General features: G+C 44.8%; 1 protein-coding gene across 1 annotated transcript; it reads right to left on the bottom strand.

Annotated features, from left to right (window-relative positions):
* Positions 1 to 706: 706 nt before the first annotated feature.
* On the bottom strand, positions 707 to 14814 carry LSM11 (LSM11, U7 small nuclear RNA associated). The gene is made up of 4 exons (XM_038150404.1): positions 14069 to 14814; positions 10045 to 10184; positions 9210 to 9293; positions 707 to 7662 (listed from the first exon to the last, which is right to left on the bottom strand). Exons 1-4 carry the CDS (start codon positions 14478 to 14480, stop codon positions 7276 to 7278), a joined length of 1023 nt encoding a protein of 340 aa, XP_038006332.1. The 5' UTR covers positions 14481 to 14814; the 3' UTR covers positions 707 to 7275.
* Positions 14815 to 14892: the final 78 nt, after the last annotated feature.

Below are 14892 nucleotides of genomic sequence, written 5' to 3'. Positions count from 1 at the left end.
CCTGCCTGGGATGGGGCTCCTGGGAGCAGCTCCCTGCACAGAAAGGGAGCACCCGTTGATCCCGCAGTTCCCAGGTTGCAATGGGAATTACTCCTTCTAGCCAAGGGCAAGGACACCTTCCACATCCCAGGTTGGTCAAGCCCCATCCAGCCTGGCCTTGGACACTCCCAGGGAGTGTCAGCAGCCACAGCTTCTCTGGGAAACCTATGCCAGGGCTTCACCATCCTCACAAGGAAGAATTTCTGCCTAAAAGGACATTTCTGATGGAAATGTATCAGCTTGGAAATGTATTACCATGGGATTAGGAAGGTTCCTGGAAGTCACTGGCTATGCACAATCTGGTGGGATGCTGCCTCTGGACCTCCCCAGCTCCTCCAAAACCATCTCCTGCTGGCATTGTGGAAAACCACACACTAAGGTAACAGACCTTTGAGTGGTCAGGCCACTGGTGGCTACATTTATCCACATGAAGTTCACTTCCCTTCAGCATCTCTAAAAAACAAGTATCATGGTATTGTTACTCTGTAGATTAACACCCTTTTGAACACACAAATGACTGGCTTGTTCCCAGTTTTGTGATTTATTCACACCTGGGGGTCTCCACCTCCAGCATCTGTCCTAACCAGGCAGTCCCAGCTCCTTCACTGACACAATACACATCACTGTATTGGTAGAACACAAAAAAATCATGCTTTGAGGCAAACTGTTACATGGATATATTTATTGCATTGCAGTCTTAGCAATTTTAAATATAAACATTTATATCTGGAAAGCAGAATATTGCAAATTCAGTATTATCCAATATGTTCATAGCAGCATCAGCTTCCTAAGAAACAAAATGTTTAGGAAGACAGAGAAGGAATTACAAACAAGTTACACCCTCACTTATCACCACCTGACCCAAACATGGAACTGCAGCTGTGAAACAGATATTGAAGTCACCAAATGTGACCTTGAAGACGTCAGTGATTTCAAGACTGAAGAGTGTTTTTGTACCTGATTCCCCACACAGTTTTCGTGTGCCAAGGTGAGGTTAACTAACAGTCACGAGCCTGGAGAGGGCAGAGGGTTGATGTATCTGCATTACCTGACAGAGAGAGTTTTGATAACAACACTTGGCACTGCTATAGCATTTCCCACTTCCCCAGCTCCTTGCAGGACAGGCTAGGAGTGCTCTTGGATGTGCCACAGCTGCGGAGCGTTAGAGACACGGATGGAAGTGACTTGCCAAGGCCATTCAGTGAGCAAGAGGCAGTGAAGAGAGTGGAATTTGTCAGTCCCCGACTTCCAATTTCACATCAGTCTGGTGGCTCATGCTGCTCCTCTGCGGCTCCCTAAGGAAGTTTTACAGGTGACTCATTGGTTAACAAGTCCCAATCCATGCAACTACAGTGGGTGTGTGCACCATTGAAAAGAGGTCAAACCCGTCTGTTCCCCTTGTAATGCCCATTTCAGTTTTAGAGAAACCAAACATTTCTCTCATCTCGTCCTCTTAGAATCAGCTGAAGACACCTTGGCACAGCTGCACTTTGCTCTGAAGCAGTGGAAATCAGAAGCAATTGCTATAGGAGCAGTTTTCATTTCTTTCCTGAGGGAGAGCACTGAACTTTTGAGAGGAAAAAAGGATGGATATGTTTTCACACAAACTGATCAAACTGCTTTTCATTCTAAACGAATACAAGACTGACTGAAAGTCTCAGGTGTACTAATTTTTTTTCAACAAAGTCATCCAAGTGTACACCAGAAAGCTAGAAGCTAATAAGATAGTTATCCAGGAACATCAGGAGGCATTTTCCTCCCTTGACAAGCCTTCACTTCCACCAGCTAAGAGCAAGAGCACCTTCAGTGACACCTGAAAGGACTTGTAGACATCATGAGACAAACATCTCTGCTATTTCCCCATTAAAACAGTCCTTTCTCCTGCACCCCAGGAATCCAAGGAAAACCAAGCCTTCTCCATCCCCACCTCAAAAGGGCAAATTTGCTTAGTTCCTTCTTCTCCCACTGCGTTTCCTCTGCAAAATGTTAAGAGGCAGGATCAAACATGTCAGTCATTAGGGCTGGAGCCTAGCAGAGATTCCAGGGGCAGTTCAGGTGCTGTGAAAGGCTCACAGCATAAGGGAGGCTGCACTCAAGAGCTGCCTCAGCATCCTCCCCTTCATCTAGAGAGCTCAACTGCCCAAAGCTGGCAGGATTGTGCCCAAGGCACAGGCTAGAAAGCCCCTTCCCATGTCAAGGAGTTACCACCACCCGAGTAATTCCTCTCCCCTCCTTTGTCTTTGCCTAATATCCCATCTAACACTACTCTCTGTCAGTGTGAAGCCATTCCCCTTGTCCTGGCACTCCAGGCCCTTGTCAACAGTCTCCATCTTTTTTGTAAGCTCCCTTCAGGTACTCGAAGGCTGCAAGTAGGTCACCCCAAAGCTTCTCTTCTTCAGGCTGAACAATCCCAACTCTCTCAGACTTTCCTAGTTTGCAGTACTAATTACAATCAGAATTTCACAAATTCTGCAAAAACTTACTTTTCCAATATTATTTCTAGTCAGCAGCAGCCTTTCCTAACGTTCTAACAGACTGTCTTAGGATTGCAATTAGTACAAACTTGAATTTTTTAAGCCAATGTCTAGAAGCGAAAGCATGAACTGAAGTAGTTCTGGGCTGCAGATGCTGCAGACCTCAGCATTCATATTTTACACTTGGCAGTGCAGGCAGGAGAGAAAACATCCTCATATTAATTGGCAGTATTTGCAGCTATGCTCTGAGGCAGACACTGGCATATACCTGAGCAGCTTCTCAGGCAAGAGCTGTCCTGGCTGAGGGAATCACTGCATCACCTCTGAAAAGCTGCAGGACTCTGCCTTCCAGTTTCATCCAGTGGCAGAGCATGCAGGGTAAGTTGGTGCTTATAACTCTGATCTGTTTAATCAAAGACAGGAAGTTTACCTGGAGATAAACATCTTCATAAACTCAGAGTTTGCAGTCTGCTGTCCCTGCTCCATTTTCCTTCAAGATTCTGGATCGAATCATTTACACCTGTCTCACTTAGGTCAGTGCCAGTAAGAAACAGGAAGGCTGAGTGTGGGCAGAATGTTGGACAGAATGTCAAATTCAATAAAAATTAGACACCTTTTTACTCTGCCTCTTTTTATCCTGCATACCTCTTCACCCAGTGATTCACAGCTGCAAGTGGGTGACTGCAACAACAAACCAGGAAAACCTAGCACTCTGTGATGGAAAATAGGTTAAAAAAATTATTTTTTAAAAGTTTAAAAAAATCAGTTTACTCCAAAAAGTAATATTATCCAAGATAAATAATTCTTCCGACCAAATAATTCCAGAAATCTAAAGAGAACAGTATGAAAATGAAGAACAGCCAAAGGCTCTTTGAATTCAAAACTGGATGGGGTAACATTCCTTAGGGAAGGGTAGAAACCAGGGGGCACTCAGGCCTGCTCCTGCTGAGACACTGCCCTGCTGAGGGAATGCTGCAGAAGAAACAATGAATCCAAACACTGAAGGAGAAGAAGCAGATGGGAAACAGCACTCACTGATTAATTCAGTAATCACCTGCAGAGGACACGCTAAGTACTTCACTCCAGGTTAGAAAAAACCCTTCCAGGCAATTAACAAGCTGGACGAGTCAGCTGAGAGAAGGAACCAAACCCACACTATTTTATCAGCTTTTTTCCCCCTTTGGCCTTACCTCTTCTACAAGCACAGCCTAAGAAGTGTTTGATAAAAATGAAGCACCCGTGATTTGATAAAAATGAAGCACCCGTGCAAAAACATATCCTAAGAAATAATCCCAGGAATGAGAAATTATTTTAAAACTTCCTCAAATTATCCCAATGCTTCTTTGAAGTTATTGCAGAAAACTGCTCCCTGCAGTAACTGGGTACCTCACCCCAAACACACTCTAAAAACCACTGCTGAGCACCAGGCTGAGCAAAGTCCCAGAAATACAGGACAGGTGGCACCTGTGGATTCTTTCTAGGGAGGTTTTCATATCTGCCCAAAGCTTTTTCACCCTCATGTTGCTCTCTGTTTCTTACTCTTCATTCCTCAGCACAAAGACTTTGGTGTTTTCGTGCTCACAGCATCACTGCAGCAAGAGAGGAAGGGCTGGGAACAAAAAGCTTTTTGAACAAAAAATTTTGTGTTGAGTTTGGAAAAGGAAAACCATAGAAAGAAACAACCAGAAACAGTTTAAAAAACACTGAAATGCAAAGCTCATTTGGTTCCAAAGGTTGGTGTTTTTTTTTTTTTAACAGATTTAGGAGAATACTTCAGTGAGGTAGAAGAACCCATTTCTGAACATGCCATTCAATTTTATTTAAAGAGCAATGTTACCTGAAGTATTGAACAAGCAAGTGACAACACACCTACAGGATCACTTGCTTCATCACAATCACGATGCTTGAAAGAGGCAAAATCCGTAGGACAGCATTTTAATAATGCATTTTAAAAATACACAATGCCAGAAAAAAGTGGGAAAAGGAAGACATTTTGGAAGATCTGAAGCTGTAAAAGAGGAAGCAGCAGTATTTAGGAAGCAGCTTGGAAATAATGAGAAAGGTGGACAGGAAAGTAGGATACAAATGAAGAACCAACAAATAATTCATTAAATCTAAATTGGAAGAGAGCAGTTTAACCAGCTTCACAGATGAGAGGAGGAACATTTTAACAATGAGGTAGTGCAAAAAAAGTAGATAAACTATAATCCTTAACCAGGTTTGCTCACCAAGGTGATGATTCTGGAAGAACAGGTCAGGGATGATATAAAAATCAAGGCACAAACTGAAGTCTAAGCACCAGCATTTTTCATAAAATGTAAACAAAGAAACTCGTAGATGTGAAGCAACAAACATCTCTAAGGTTTTCAGGAAAAACCCATTATGAAAGGAAACACTGAGACTTCCAGCAGCAACAACTTGGGGAAGTGTCAATCAACAGGAAAGGCAGCACAGCCACAAAATCATTCATGGTAATTGTATCTTAGTTAATGCACAAGGCATAAACCAGGCAGACAAACAGACTTAAAAATATGAGGTGAAGAAAAGCAAGAATTCATTGAGCTGTCACTGTACAGCAGCCTGAGGGTGACCTGACACCCTTTGGTCAAATATGAAAGAAAGAGGAGAGGTCAGAACCAATGGCCTTTGGTACCAATAGAAAAGGCAGAGAGGAGTTATCCCAAGCAGCTGAAATAAGAACAAAGCTGCCAGAAAACAGAGAGGAAAATCCCCACAACCATAAGGAAGAAAATATTCACTTGCAATAAAAGCTGCTGGGAAGTCAGGAGCAGAGATAAGCACCTTGTTTCTAGCTTCACATGTTTCTAGTAATTTGTGAGGGTTCTGGTTAATACATAGAAAGCCAACCAGGAAAGGATGCAGAGAGCCAGGACAACAAGAACAGTCTTTGTAAACCAGAGTTTAGAATGTCCTGAGGAGACAAAGTACTGACAAGAGAAAGGGAAAAAAAAAGAAGAAAAGAAAGGGAAAAACTGCAGAGCACATGATCACAAACATGAACAGTAAAGAAGGGAGGCGAAACAAGAACCTCCATGAGAAGAATCTTTTCAATGCCTAGTCCCAGTTCACAGAAGGATGGGATTACAGAAGTAAAGCAATGTTTCAGAAGAAGCTGCAGAGAATATTTAATTTTTTTTCTTTTCTTTTTGTCCCTTGATGAAACTATTTTGCCTCAACAGTACTTTTTATTCTGTCCCGGGCTGAACTTGGCTTTGAGCTCAGTGGCTGAGCTCATCAAGCCCCATGTCATATGAAATGTTGACATAAGTTTCAAGCTCCCCCAGAGGCAAACAGCTGCTTTGTGTGTCCAGAATGCCTGCTAAATGATTTCTGTGATTCACCCAAACACCAGACATATCCCTAACGACCAAGCAAGCAGAATGCTGCATCTGCAGCAACAGAAATCCATGTCACCCACAGTACAGCCACTCAATTTGAGAACTCAGGGCATCTATATGCAATGTAAGTCCTGCTAAAAAGCAATTTCCCAACTTCAGCGTAAACACACAGAGCTGCTGCAAAGCACAAGGCAGTTGAGATGAATACAGAATAGCAGCATGAAATCTCCTTTGACAACAAAGGGAACAGGCTACATAATGGAACAGCTTCATTTACCCTCAAACTTCTGCAGGCAGCTTTTTTGGAAAGCAGTTTATACCTGCAGAACCCTGGTCTGACCTGCAATAACTCAACAGCCTTGTTAAAATGAAACACTGATGAGTTGAGTTTGACTTCTATACTTCAAAACCTTTTCAGGCACATCTCCAAAGCTCAGCTGGAATTAGATGATGCATCCCTCACATGGACAGGAAAGACCCATGAAGATTCCTGCTCCTGGTTTCAATAGAGGGAGCCTGAAAGGTGTTTAAATACAGGACAGGTGTGCTCAGCACAAACACACCTGAGAAAAACCCAATCTTTGCCAGCTTCACTCTTACACTAAGCAGCAAGTGGGTGAAATATAAAAGGATAGTTTTCCATCTTCACCCACAAACTCCAAACAGGGAGGTCTCTGAGTCAGCTACATCATCTTCTTGCTGGTGACACAGGGCCAAAGCACAGCATTACAAAGAGAGCCTAAGCTTTGATACTGGAAACAAGTTACAGTCCTTCCATCACCCACATCAAAAGCATACTTTACAATTAAGAGGTTTTTCTATCACACAGAGCATTACAGAGCTAACTATGGCAAAGAGGCCAGTAACCATCAGCTGGATATGACACCAATGTTTCATAAACTATTTCAAAATGACTGTCAGAATTATATCTAGAAAAGAGGACATCCATGTAACAGCAGCAGATAAACTGTTGGTTTCATTAGCAATTTCATCTTGATATTACTCAGAATGTGCAAAAGAGCATTTCTGATTTATTGCAGGTCCAGATCTTATCCTTAAATGTGTGCCACAAGTAGTTCCTGTAACAGAGTACACCAAAATTTTCTTACAACCCTCTCCATTTAGCTTCTTTTTAAGAAACAGTGGGATCCGTGCTCAACTCCCTCATATCACAGAAACAACTGTGTTGCTGACCTTCTCCTAAGACCCCCAACAGTGATCTAAGGAGGCTGCTTTGGCATCAAGCCCAGGATGCTCAAGTTACAATTTTTTCCCATGCCTTGAGGTGGCAATGGGAAACCAGCCACGGTACCATCCTACTCAATGACAACTCTAAATAGCAATGGGAGCTGCAGCAGCAAGTCATGCTATCAAATAAATACGCTGACAAAGGCTCAGCCAAGTCAATGTGCTAAATGGACAAGCAAGACATTCTCTCCTCGAATGAAGATCTGGTTTATGTGGCGTGTGAACACCTGCTGATAATCCACCTTGGGCCGCCTTCTCCTCCGGGGCTGGCTCCTCGCTCGGGCCCCACCAGAACTGGCCCCCTCTGTGTGGGCAGTCCTGCTGCCCACATCAGCTTCACTTCTGTCACCTGGGGTCTTCTTCTCTCCGGCTCTGCCCAAGTGTTTCTGCCTCTCACGCTCCTCTTCTGCTCTCCCTCGTCCACATCCAGCCTTCAAGCTCAGCATCTGAGAGTCATTTGTCAGGGCCAGCTCCTGTGAGACAGTCTTTGAGTCAGCTCCCTTCTTCCCCGAGGATTCCTGCAGCTTGAGTCTGTCAAACAGCTGCAAAAGAACAGTTGTATCTATGACCACACTCGTAAAACAAGAGAGGCCACTTGTTCCACACTTCTACACTGTATTTTCATGTACAATCCCAAAGCAGCTCAAGACACAGGGACAAATCTCCACCAGCAATGTTTGGTGACCATGTTTGCTTACCAAAGTCAAACAGGGACAGAAGGTGAATGAGTGTCTTGCATGGTCATGACTGTCTTAATGTGAGCACCAAGGAATTTAATTTCAGGAGCAACACTGCTGTGTGGTAGCCTTTAACTTTGGTCAGGAGAAACAGAGATACCAAGTCGCTCCCACAGCTCACTTTTCCCCATGTTCTTTTAATGCTGTCAGACAGTTTTAGAGAGATTTCCATCCTTGTATCATAAATCCCTAAGACAAGGGGCCTTCATTAGCAGAGTCTGTACACTGGAAAACTGAGGGATCTTTTGTGTTCCCCAAAACAAACTAAAAGATGACGTGTGGGTATTCTGGGAGGTGAGCAAACACAGAAAAATAATAAAAGCTATAGCAGCATACCCAAAGCACTGTATGAACTCATTAATCTAAGAACATATGGTGCTGAAACTGGAAAAGAAATTGCTTTTACTCTGGCAGCACACAAGCTTTTATGAAATAATGACAAATTAGATTTTTGGTTAGCCTCTCTCTTCCCAGCTACAGGATGGAAAGCCAATGGCTGTGAGAGTGAGCTAAAGGAACAATGACAACTTGATTATTTTTAACTAATCTTTAAAAGAAGGAAGGGTGGGATCTACCAGAAAACAGATTTAAATCGCAGGAATTTGAAAGCAAACTCCTCACAATGAAACATTTTAAATGTTTTTGTGATGCTTCTCTGATGTTCAAAAGGCCCAGAGCTGTTGCCATTCAACAGGCACTGCCCTGTCATATTATTTTTCCCTTCATTGTTCAGAAGTTCATCTATCATCTCTTCAGTTGTCAACATGGCAAACAACTCTATTTGCAGCTGGATCCTAGAGACTGGAGAGCTCTGGAGATCTTGGGCTTCACAGACTGGAAGCTCAAGTGACCAAAGAGCTGTGTTGTTTCTCTGGCTGCAGACATAGACTGCCATGAGAAACGTCAGTACCAGAGGGATGCTCTGCCACACTCCCTGGCAAGACAAACATGGATCTGATCAGTCCATGGTGCAAAAAACACACAGAACAAAAAAACCACACAGTCCATGGTGCAAAAACCACATCAAAACCCACAGAGTGAGCTTCTAGAAGTTCAGCTTCAGAAGTTCAACATTAAGCCATGGCAACAATTCTGATCTGATTCTTAAGTGGAGCTTTAGTAACTGAACTACTAAACTACTTAACTGAACTACTAAAATACTTTCAGAAAGATCAGAAAACATTTTGGGTATTTTTTTTTTTTTGCTCAGTTCAAGTTATTTTAGAGTCATCTGTAATAAAAGGAGGTAAAATATTTCAAATATAAACATGGGTTCCAAATCAATGTTCCCCTTTTATTACTTTGAAAAAGGAGATCCTAATAAGGAGCAGCAAACAGCAGATGTCACCTACTCGGGTCAGTGAGAGCTGAGGCTCTGCATAGAAGGCTTTGCCCATTACTGGTTTCCTGTAAGTCTCATCCACATCTGTCAGGGCCTAAAAAAGATAAAAGAAAGTGAAAGATTGAAATTAAAATAAAACATGAAGCAGCTTTGGACCAGCTTTGTGTCAAAGCATTACAAAATTATGTTCTGAGAGAAAATCCACCCCAAGGACAAGCTGTGCTTTGGAGCTGGTTTGTTAATCATCTAAATTGTACTGAAGTATAAAAGCAGCAGCAAAGTTCATTCTGCATTACTTGCAAAATCTCTGTGATCCTTGCCTGCAAAATCCTTCCCTCCTCCCCACTTCCAAACTTTTCACACCTCCAGGCTCACGAATATTTAATAGCTGCTTTTCCATCTACTGTCTTTAAGATCTTCACAAGCCAGAAAACAGGGAAAAGCTTTTGTCACCAGCAGCTCAGTGATGTTAGTGAGAGAAAACACAGAAGCACCCACCACTATAGAAAGATTGGGTTTTGCAGAGAAAGAAAGCTCTGGAAGCTTCTGATATTCCTCATATTCCACCTTCCTGTGTTCTCATACAAACTCTAAAGATGTCGGGAACCCTTCAAAGTTCCTCTCTCACCTAAAACCTCTCTAAGATGGCTGGGAACCTCCCAAATGTACCAGTCCAACACCAAGTACTGCTTGAGTCTGCAACCCAGCACTTGGTACCAGAGCAAATTAGTTTGTTTGTAAACAAAACCACATTAACCTTCCCCATATGTTATTGGCTTAAACCTGTCGCAAATTTCGAGTTTTCAATATAACAGCTAGAAATCAAGGGCTGGAACAGCAATTACCATATTCCAGAATTTGTCAAATGCAACCAAAAACCCTGTGCAGACTCCACGAAGGCCTTTGAAAGTGCGGATGTGGACATTAATTCTGACACCATCTCGGACACAGCGATGGAGCTCCCCCAGCGGGCTCCCTTCATGGACTAGAAGAGAAAGAGAACATCACCATTTTTCACCAAAATAGAGAGAATCATAGAACAGAACTGTAGAATGGCCTGAGTTGGAATGAATGATTAAGATAATCTTCTTTCAACTCCCTCCCACAGGCAGGGACAGCTTCCACTAGGCCAAGGTTGCTCAGAGCCCCATCCAGCCTGGCCTTGAACTCTTCCAGGGTTGGGGCAGCCACAGCTTCTCTGGGCACCCTGTGCTAGGGCCTCACCATTCTCACTGCCAAGAATTTCTCTAATATCTAATCTAAACCTACTTTTTTTTTTCAGTTTGAAGCCACTCTTGCTTTTCCTGTCACTATATATTGTTGTAAAAACTCTCTCTCCAGCATCTATCTATCTAAAAACCATGTAGAAATCCAGTCTATGAACAAATATGGCAGAGCCTGGCACAACACTTGTGTTCACAATAGCAATGAAGAAGCCCCAAGCACTGTAGCACATTTGTGGTTGCCATTACCAGACCACCAAAACTCTTCTTACAATGGGGAGAGCCAAGACCAGAAAATATGAAGGTTTTGCTTTCCACAGCCCACAGGCAAACCAGCCTCAGCTGAAAATCTTTTTGCTACATTTGAAAAACATGCCAAGTAATCCAAACTGTAAATAAAAGTGGTTGAGAGGGAACAGAAAGCTCACAGGGGCAGAGTTAGTTCCACAAAAAAAGACAAATGCCTGGTTTAGGCTACCTCAGATTAGTTATGAGCTGTGAATAAGGAACTGTAGCAGATTTGTTCCTTTTCTTTACAAGGGGATTTCTGAAACAATGAATGACCAAAATCCTTCAACTTACTAAACTGGACCAGTTTAAACTGATGAAAATGCATTGTTTCAGTTAAAATTTCAGCAGCCAGATGAACATCCTTCAAAGTCCTACAAGTCTCTGGCAAGGAAATAAAATTACTCTAAGGAGCAGCCAGCAATTAAACCATGCTAAAGCCCAGGACAATAATGCTTTAACCAGAGCAAAACTGAAGGAATTCAGTAAAGCATAAAGCTTGTCTGCACACCAGAAATCTTTGCAAGTGTAACTTATCTAGAGGGGAAGATATTATTTACAACTTCCACCCATGCCTGGGTACCCACTTGCTGTACAATTCCTATTAAGAGTCAGGAAAAAGACTTGGTCTAAAATCTCACATGGTTCTCCACGTTGGTAAAACACGTGAGCCAGAGATGACCTCTCACCTGGTGCTTTAGGGACTGGACATTCAAGGTTTGACTTGCACACCAGAAATTGCTTCCTGTGAGCGTGAAGTGACTGTGTAAAACAGCTGATCTGCAGGACTGGGCTGCAGGGTAATTCATGGCCACAGCAGGGAAATCTAAATCAGTTTCCTCTGAATTAACCTAATCACATTTATTTTTTGAGATCTGTTGTCTTCTTGCCAGCCCTCTCCAGCTGGAGGACTGCAGGGAATTGGTTCCACACAGAGTATAAGCTGTCACAGCACCTCCCAGCCTTGCTTAGGGGGTCATTCCATGAGCCTCTGTGTCTCCTTCAGCTGAACTGATCCATGAATCCATGTTTTGGATTGACAGATCCATCACAGGAACCACAGATGACACCATCACGGTATCAAATTAATGCTTCCAATTAGAAAACAGTATTTTTTCTAACCAACCCTGAGAACTTAGATAATAATTCAGAATCCAGACTTATTTTTAGTTTTTAAGTTCCCTTTTAAGTAGGAACTCTAGCTACAACTTTTAACAGAATTTTACATCTAACCCTTATTTTCAACTATGCCCTGTCTCTCAGCACCCAGGAAAACACTACATAGCTGTACCAAATCTACACTCTGCCCACTTTTGCTTGCTGTGTAAGGTTCTGGCTCCTCCATGGCAAACTTCCAGCTTCATCTGAGCAAAAGGGCAGAACACATCATCCAAAAACCCTTCAACAACCTGACATTCTCAGAAAAAATAAAACCGGCAACACAAAGCATTCATTTTTGGAACACACCTCCTCTGCAAGGGCTGTAATGAGCAGGCTCTGCACACAACTAAATCTGCTTGTGCCTTCTGCGTTGGTACAGACCAGCATGAACAATGTTTCAACAGACAGGGAAAAAAGTTACCCAGCTGCTTCTCAAAATGCAGCCCCAACCTGGATAAAAGAAGCATGTGCTTAATAGCAGGACTCTGGAAAATGACTCCGAAACTACCGTAAGCAGAGGGCAAGCTCCCCAAAAGGGTGAAAATAAAGATCTAAACTCTGGTTAAATTCAAGTCCTTGTCCTCAAGGCAGACTCTATTAAGAGGCAAGATTAGAAAAACCTCAAGAGAAAAGTTGAAATAAGTCAAAACACTGTCAAACACCTTCCCACCTGCCCTGAACATGAATTCTCTGCCCCTTGGTGAATGCAAAGTGATGATAAATAGCTCCTCCTGAACTGATCCACACAGTCCAAGTTCCCAACACCTGTGGTGCAGACATCCCCCAGTTAAAAGGGAAAGCACACAACTTTGGCTATAAATCACTCATGAAACAGTCCAGGCTGCTGAATAGCATTTTCTGTATCAGTTGTGCCAATCTCCTTTGAAGTCCAGACATGGCTGTGTGGATATTAATTATGTGTTATTAATTGTTCTTAATTTTTACAGTGGTTTTTTTCCTCAATTTTCATCACCAGTGCAAACTGAGATATTTTTTATTAAGATCTGAAATCAACATTTAAGGTCAGTTTTTCTGGAAATCCTGGGCCAACAGAACTCCTGCATTTGTGCAGAACACTAAGCGTGATGCTTAAGACCATACAGCATCTATAGCAATGAACACACTGTGTTTTAGTGTCTAAGCAAGAAAAAGGTTTTTTTGCCTTGGGCATTCAGAATAAAACATTTTGGGCTTTGCCTTCTTAGGAAAAAAAAAATTAAGGTGATGGTGCAAAGATAATTTGATTCCAAAATGAACCCAGTATTTTTAATTAAGTGCACTAAAGTTACATCTCATCTGACATTTGCTACATTTGATTCTTGGTGTGGAGGTACAAGTAGCATCTCTTCATGTTTAGGGGATGTTTACCTTGACCACACACAGAACATTTTTACAAGAAATACGTATCATCATCATCATCATCTCAGCTGCCTCTCGCCTCTATCCACTGCTCTGCCATCCTGTTATCAGAAATGCCAGTATTTCTGCCTGCAGGATGTTTGGTTAGCAACCAAGTAATAGCAGTGTGTTACAGACTTTCCCTGTGGCTATGGTTTGACAACACCCTGGACTGACACAAACATCAGTCATGGTTTAAAATAGTACTTTTGAGGATATAGCAGTGTCTCATCCTTTTTCTCCTTAAAACCAAGAGGATGTATGTAATTCACCAATTAACAGAGCAGAACATCACCACAACAAAGTCAGTGTTATCTCTGCGTGAGCAGCTCTGTGAAATGCTGTTCCTCATTCCTGCACACCATTTCAGAGAATCACGGAATGGTCTCGGTTGGGAAGAGCCTAAAAGCCCATCTAGTTCCAATCCCCCCACCACCTGCAGGGACATCTTCCACTATCCCAGGTTGCTCCAAGCCTCATCCAACCTGCCCTCGGACACTTCCAGGGATGGGGCAGCCACAGCTTCTCTGAGCAACCTGTGCCAGTGCCTCCGCACCCCAGGGTCATTTCCCATCAAACGAAATCGTTCCCCCCGCACCACCCACACCCCACTGTCACCCAGCCGCTTCCGCCAGCCATCGCTCTCTCCTCACCCCCAAACTCCACCGCAACTCCACGCCGGCCCGGCCGCAACCCTCGACCCAGCTGAGCATGACCCCGGCCCTCACACCCTCCGCCCCGCCTCAGCCCCGGCTCCCCGCGCCCGCCCAGCCCGGGGCCGCGCTGCCCGCGCCCTTACGGGGCATCCTGGTGAGGACATTGCGCGGTGCCCGCCGCCGCCGCGTCGCCGTTCCGCCTTCAGCCGCCTCCTGCTCGGGGCCCGCGTTGACCATGAGGCTGCGGAGGCGCTGGATGCGCTCGGGGTCGGCGGCGGGCGGGCCGCGGCGGGACGCGCGGGCGGCGGGGGCAGCGCGGCGGGCGGGGGCAGCGCGGCGGCCGTGCGGGCGGCGCAGGCCGCGCTGGAAGCTCTCGTACTCGGCGAGGTTGTTGAAGCAGGGCGCGGCGGGGAAGGGCAGCGGCGTGCGCGGCGAGTAGAGCGCCAGCAGCGGGTCGAAGCGGCTGGAGCTCACATCCAGGCGGCCAGGGCTGGGCGAGCGGCGGCGGGAGCCCCGCGGCTCCGCGCTCGCCGCGCCCGCCTCGTCCTCCTCCATGCCGGGCTGCGGCCGGCCGCGCCGCCCAGCGCCGCCGCCAGGGGCCGCTGCCGCTCAACGCCGTGGGCATGAGGGCGGAGCGGCCGCCATGGGCGGGAGGGACCCGGGAGGGACCCGTGAGGGGCGCGGGGGCCACGGTCACCTCCCTGCTGCATCCAGCACCGGAGAACGTCCAGCAAAGGCCGCAGTGATGGTGAAAAGTCTGGAGCATCTCTCTTATAAAAGAGACACTGCGATACCTAGGCCTGCTTAGCCGAAAAGACTCAAAGCGGGGGGGGTATCAAAAGGATGGTGCCAAACTCTTCGCGGTGGCAGGACGAGGAGCAGCGCACACAAACTAAAACACAAGAAATTTCACCTCAAAATGAGGAAAAACTTCTTTACGTTGAGGGTGGCAGCGCACTGGAATAGC

This window comes from Motacilla alba, chromosome 13, assembly GCF_015832195.1.
Source record: "Motacilla alba alba isolate MOTALB_02 chromosome 13, Motacilla_alba_V1.0_pri, whole genome shotgun sequence".
Taxonomy (NCBI): domain Eukaryota; kingdom Metazoa; phylum Chordata; class Aves; order Passeriformes; family Motacillidae; genus Motacilla; species Motacilla alba.
Note: the sequence above shows the minus strand (reverse complement) of the source record. Positions and strands in the feature narration are given on the sequence as shown.

Coding starts and splice junctions, on each gene's coding strand:
- LSM11 (XM_038150404.1), bottom strand. CDS start 14,480: ATGGAGGAGGACGAGGCGGGCGCGGCGAGCGCGGAGCCGCGGGGCTCC. Junction 10,185..14,068: donor TGTCCTCACCAGGATGCCCC/GTAAGGGCGCGG, acceptor TTTCTCTTCTAG/TCCATGAAGGGAGCCCGCTG. Junction 7,663..9,209: donor CTCAGCTCTCACTGACCCGA/GTAGGTGACATC, acceptor GTTCTTTTGCAG/CTGTTTGACAGACTCAAGCT.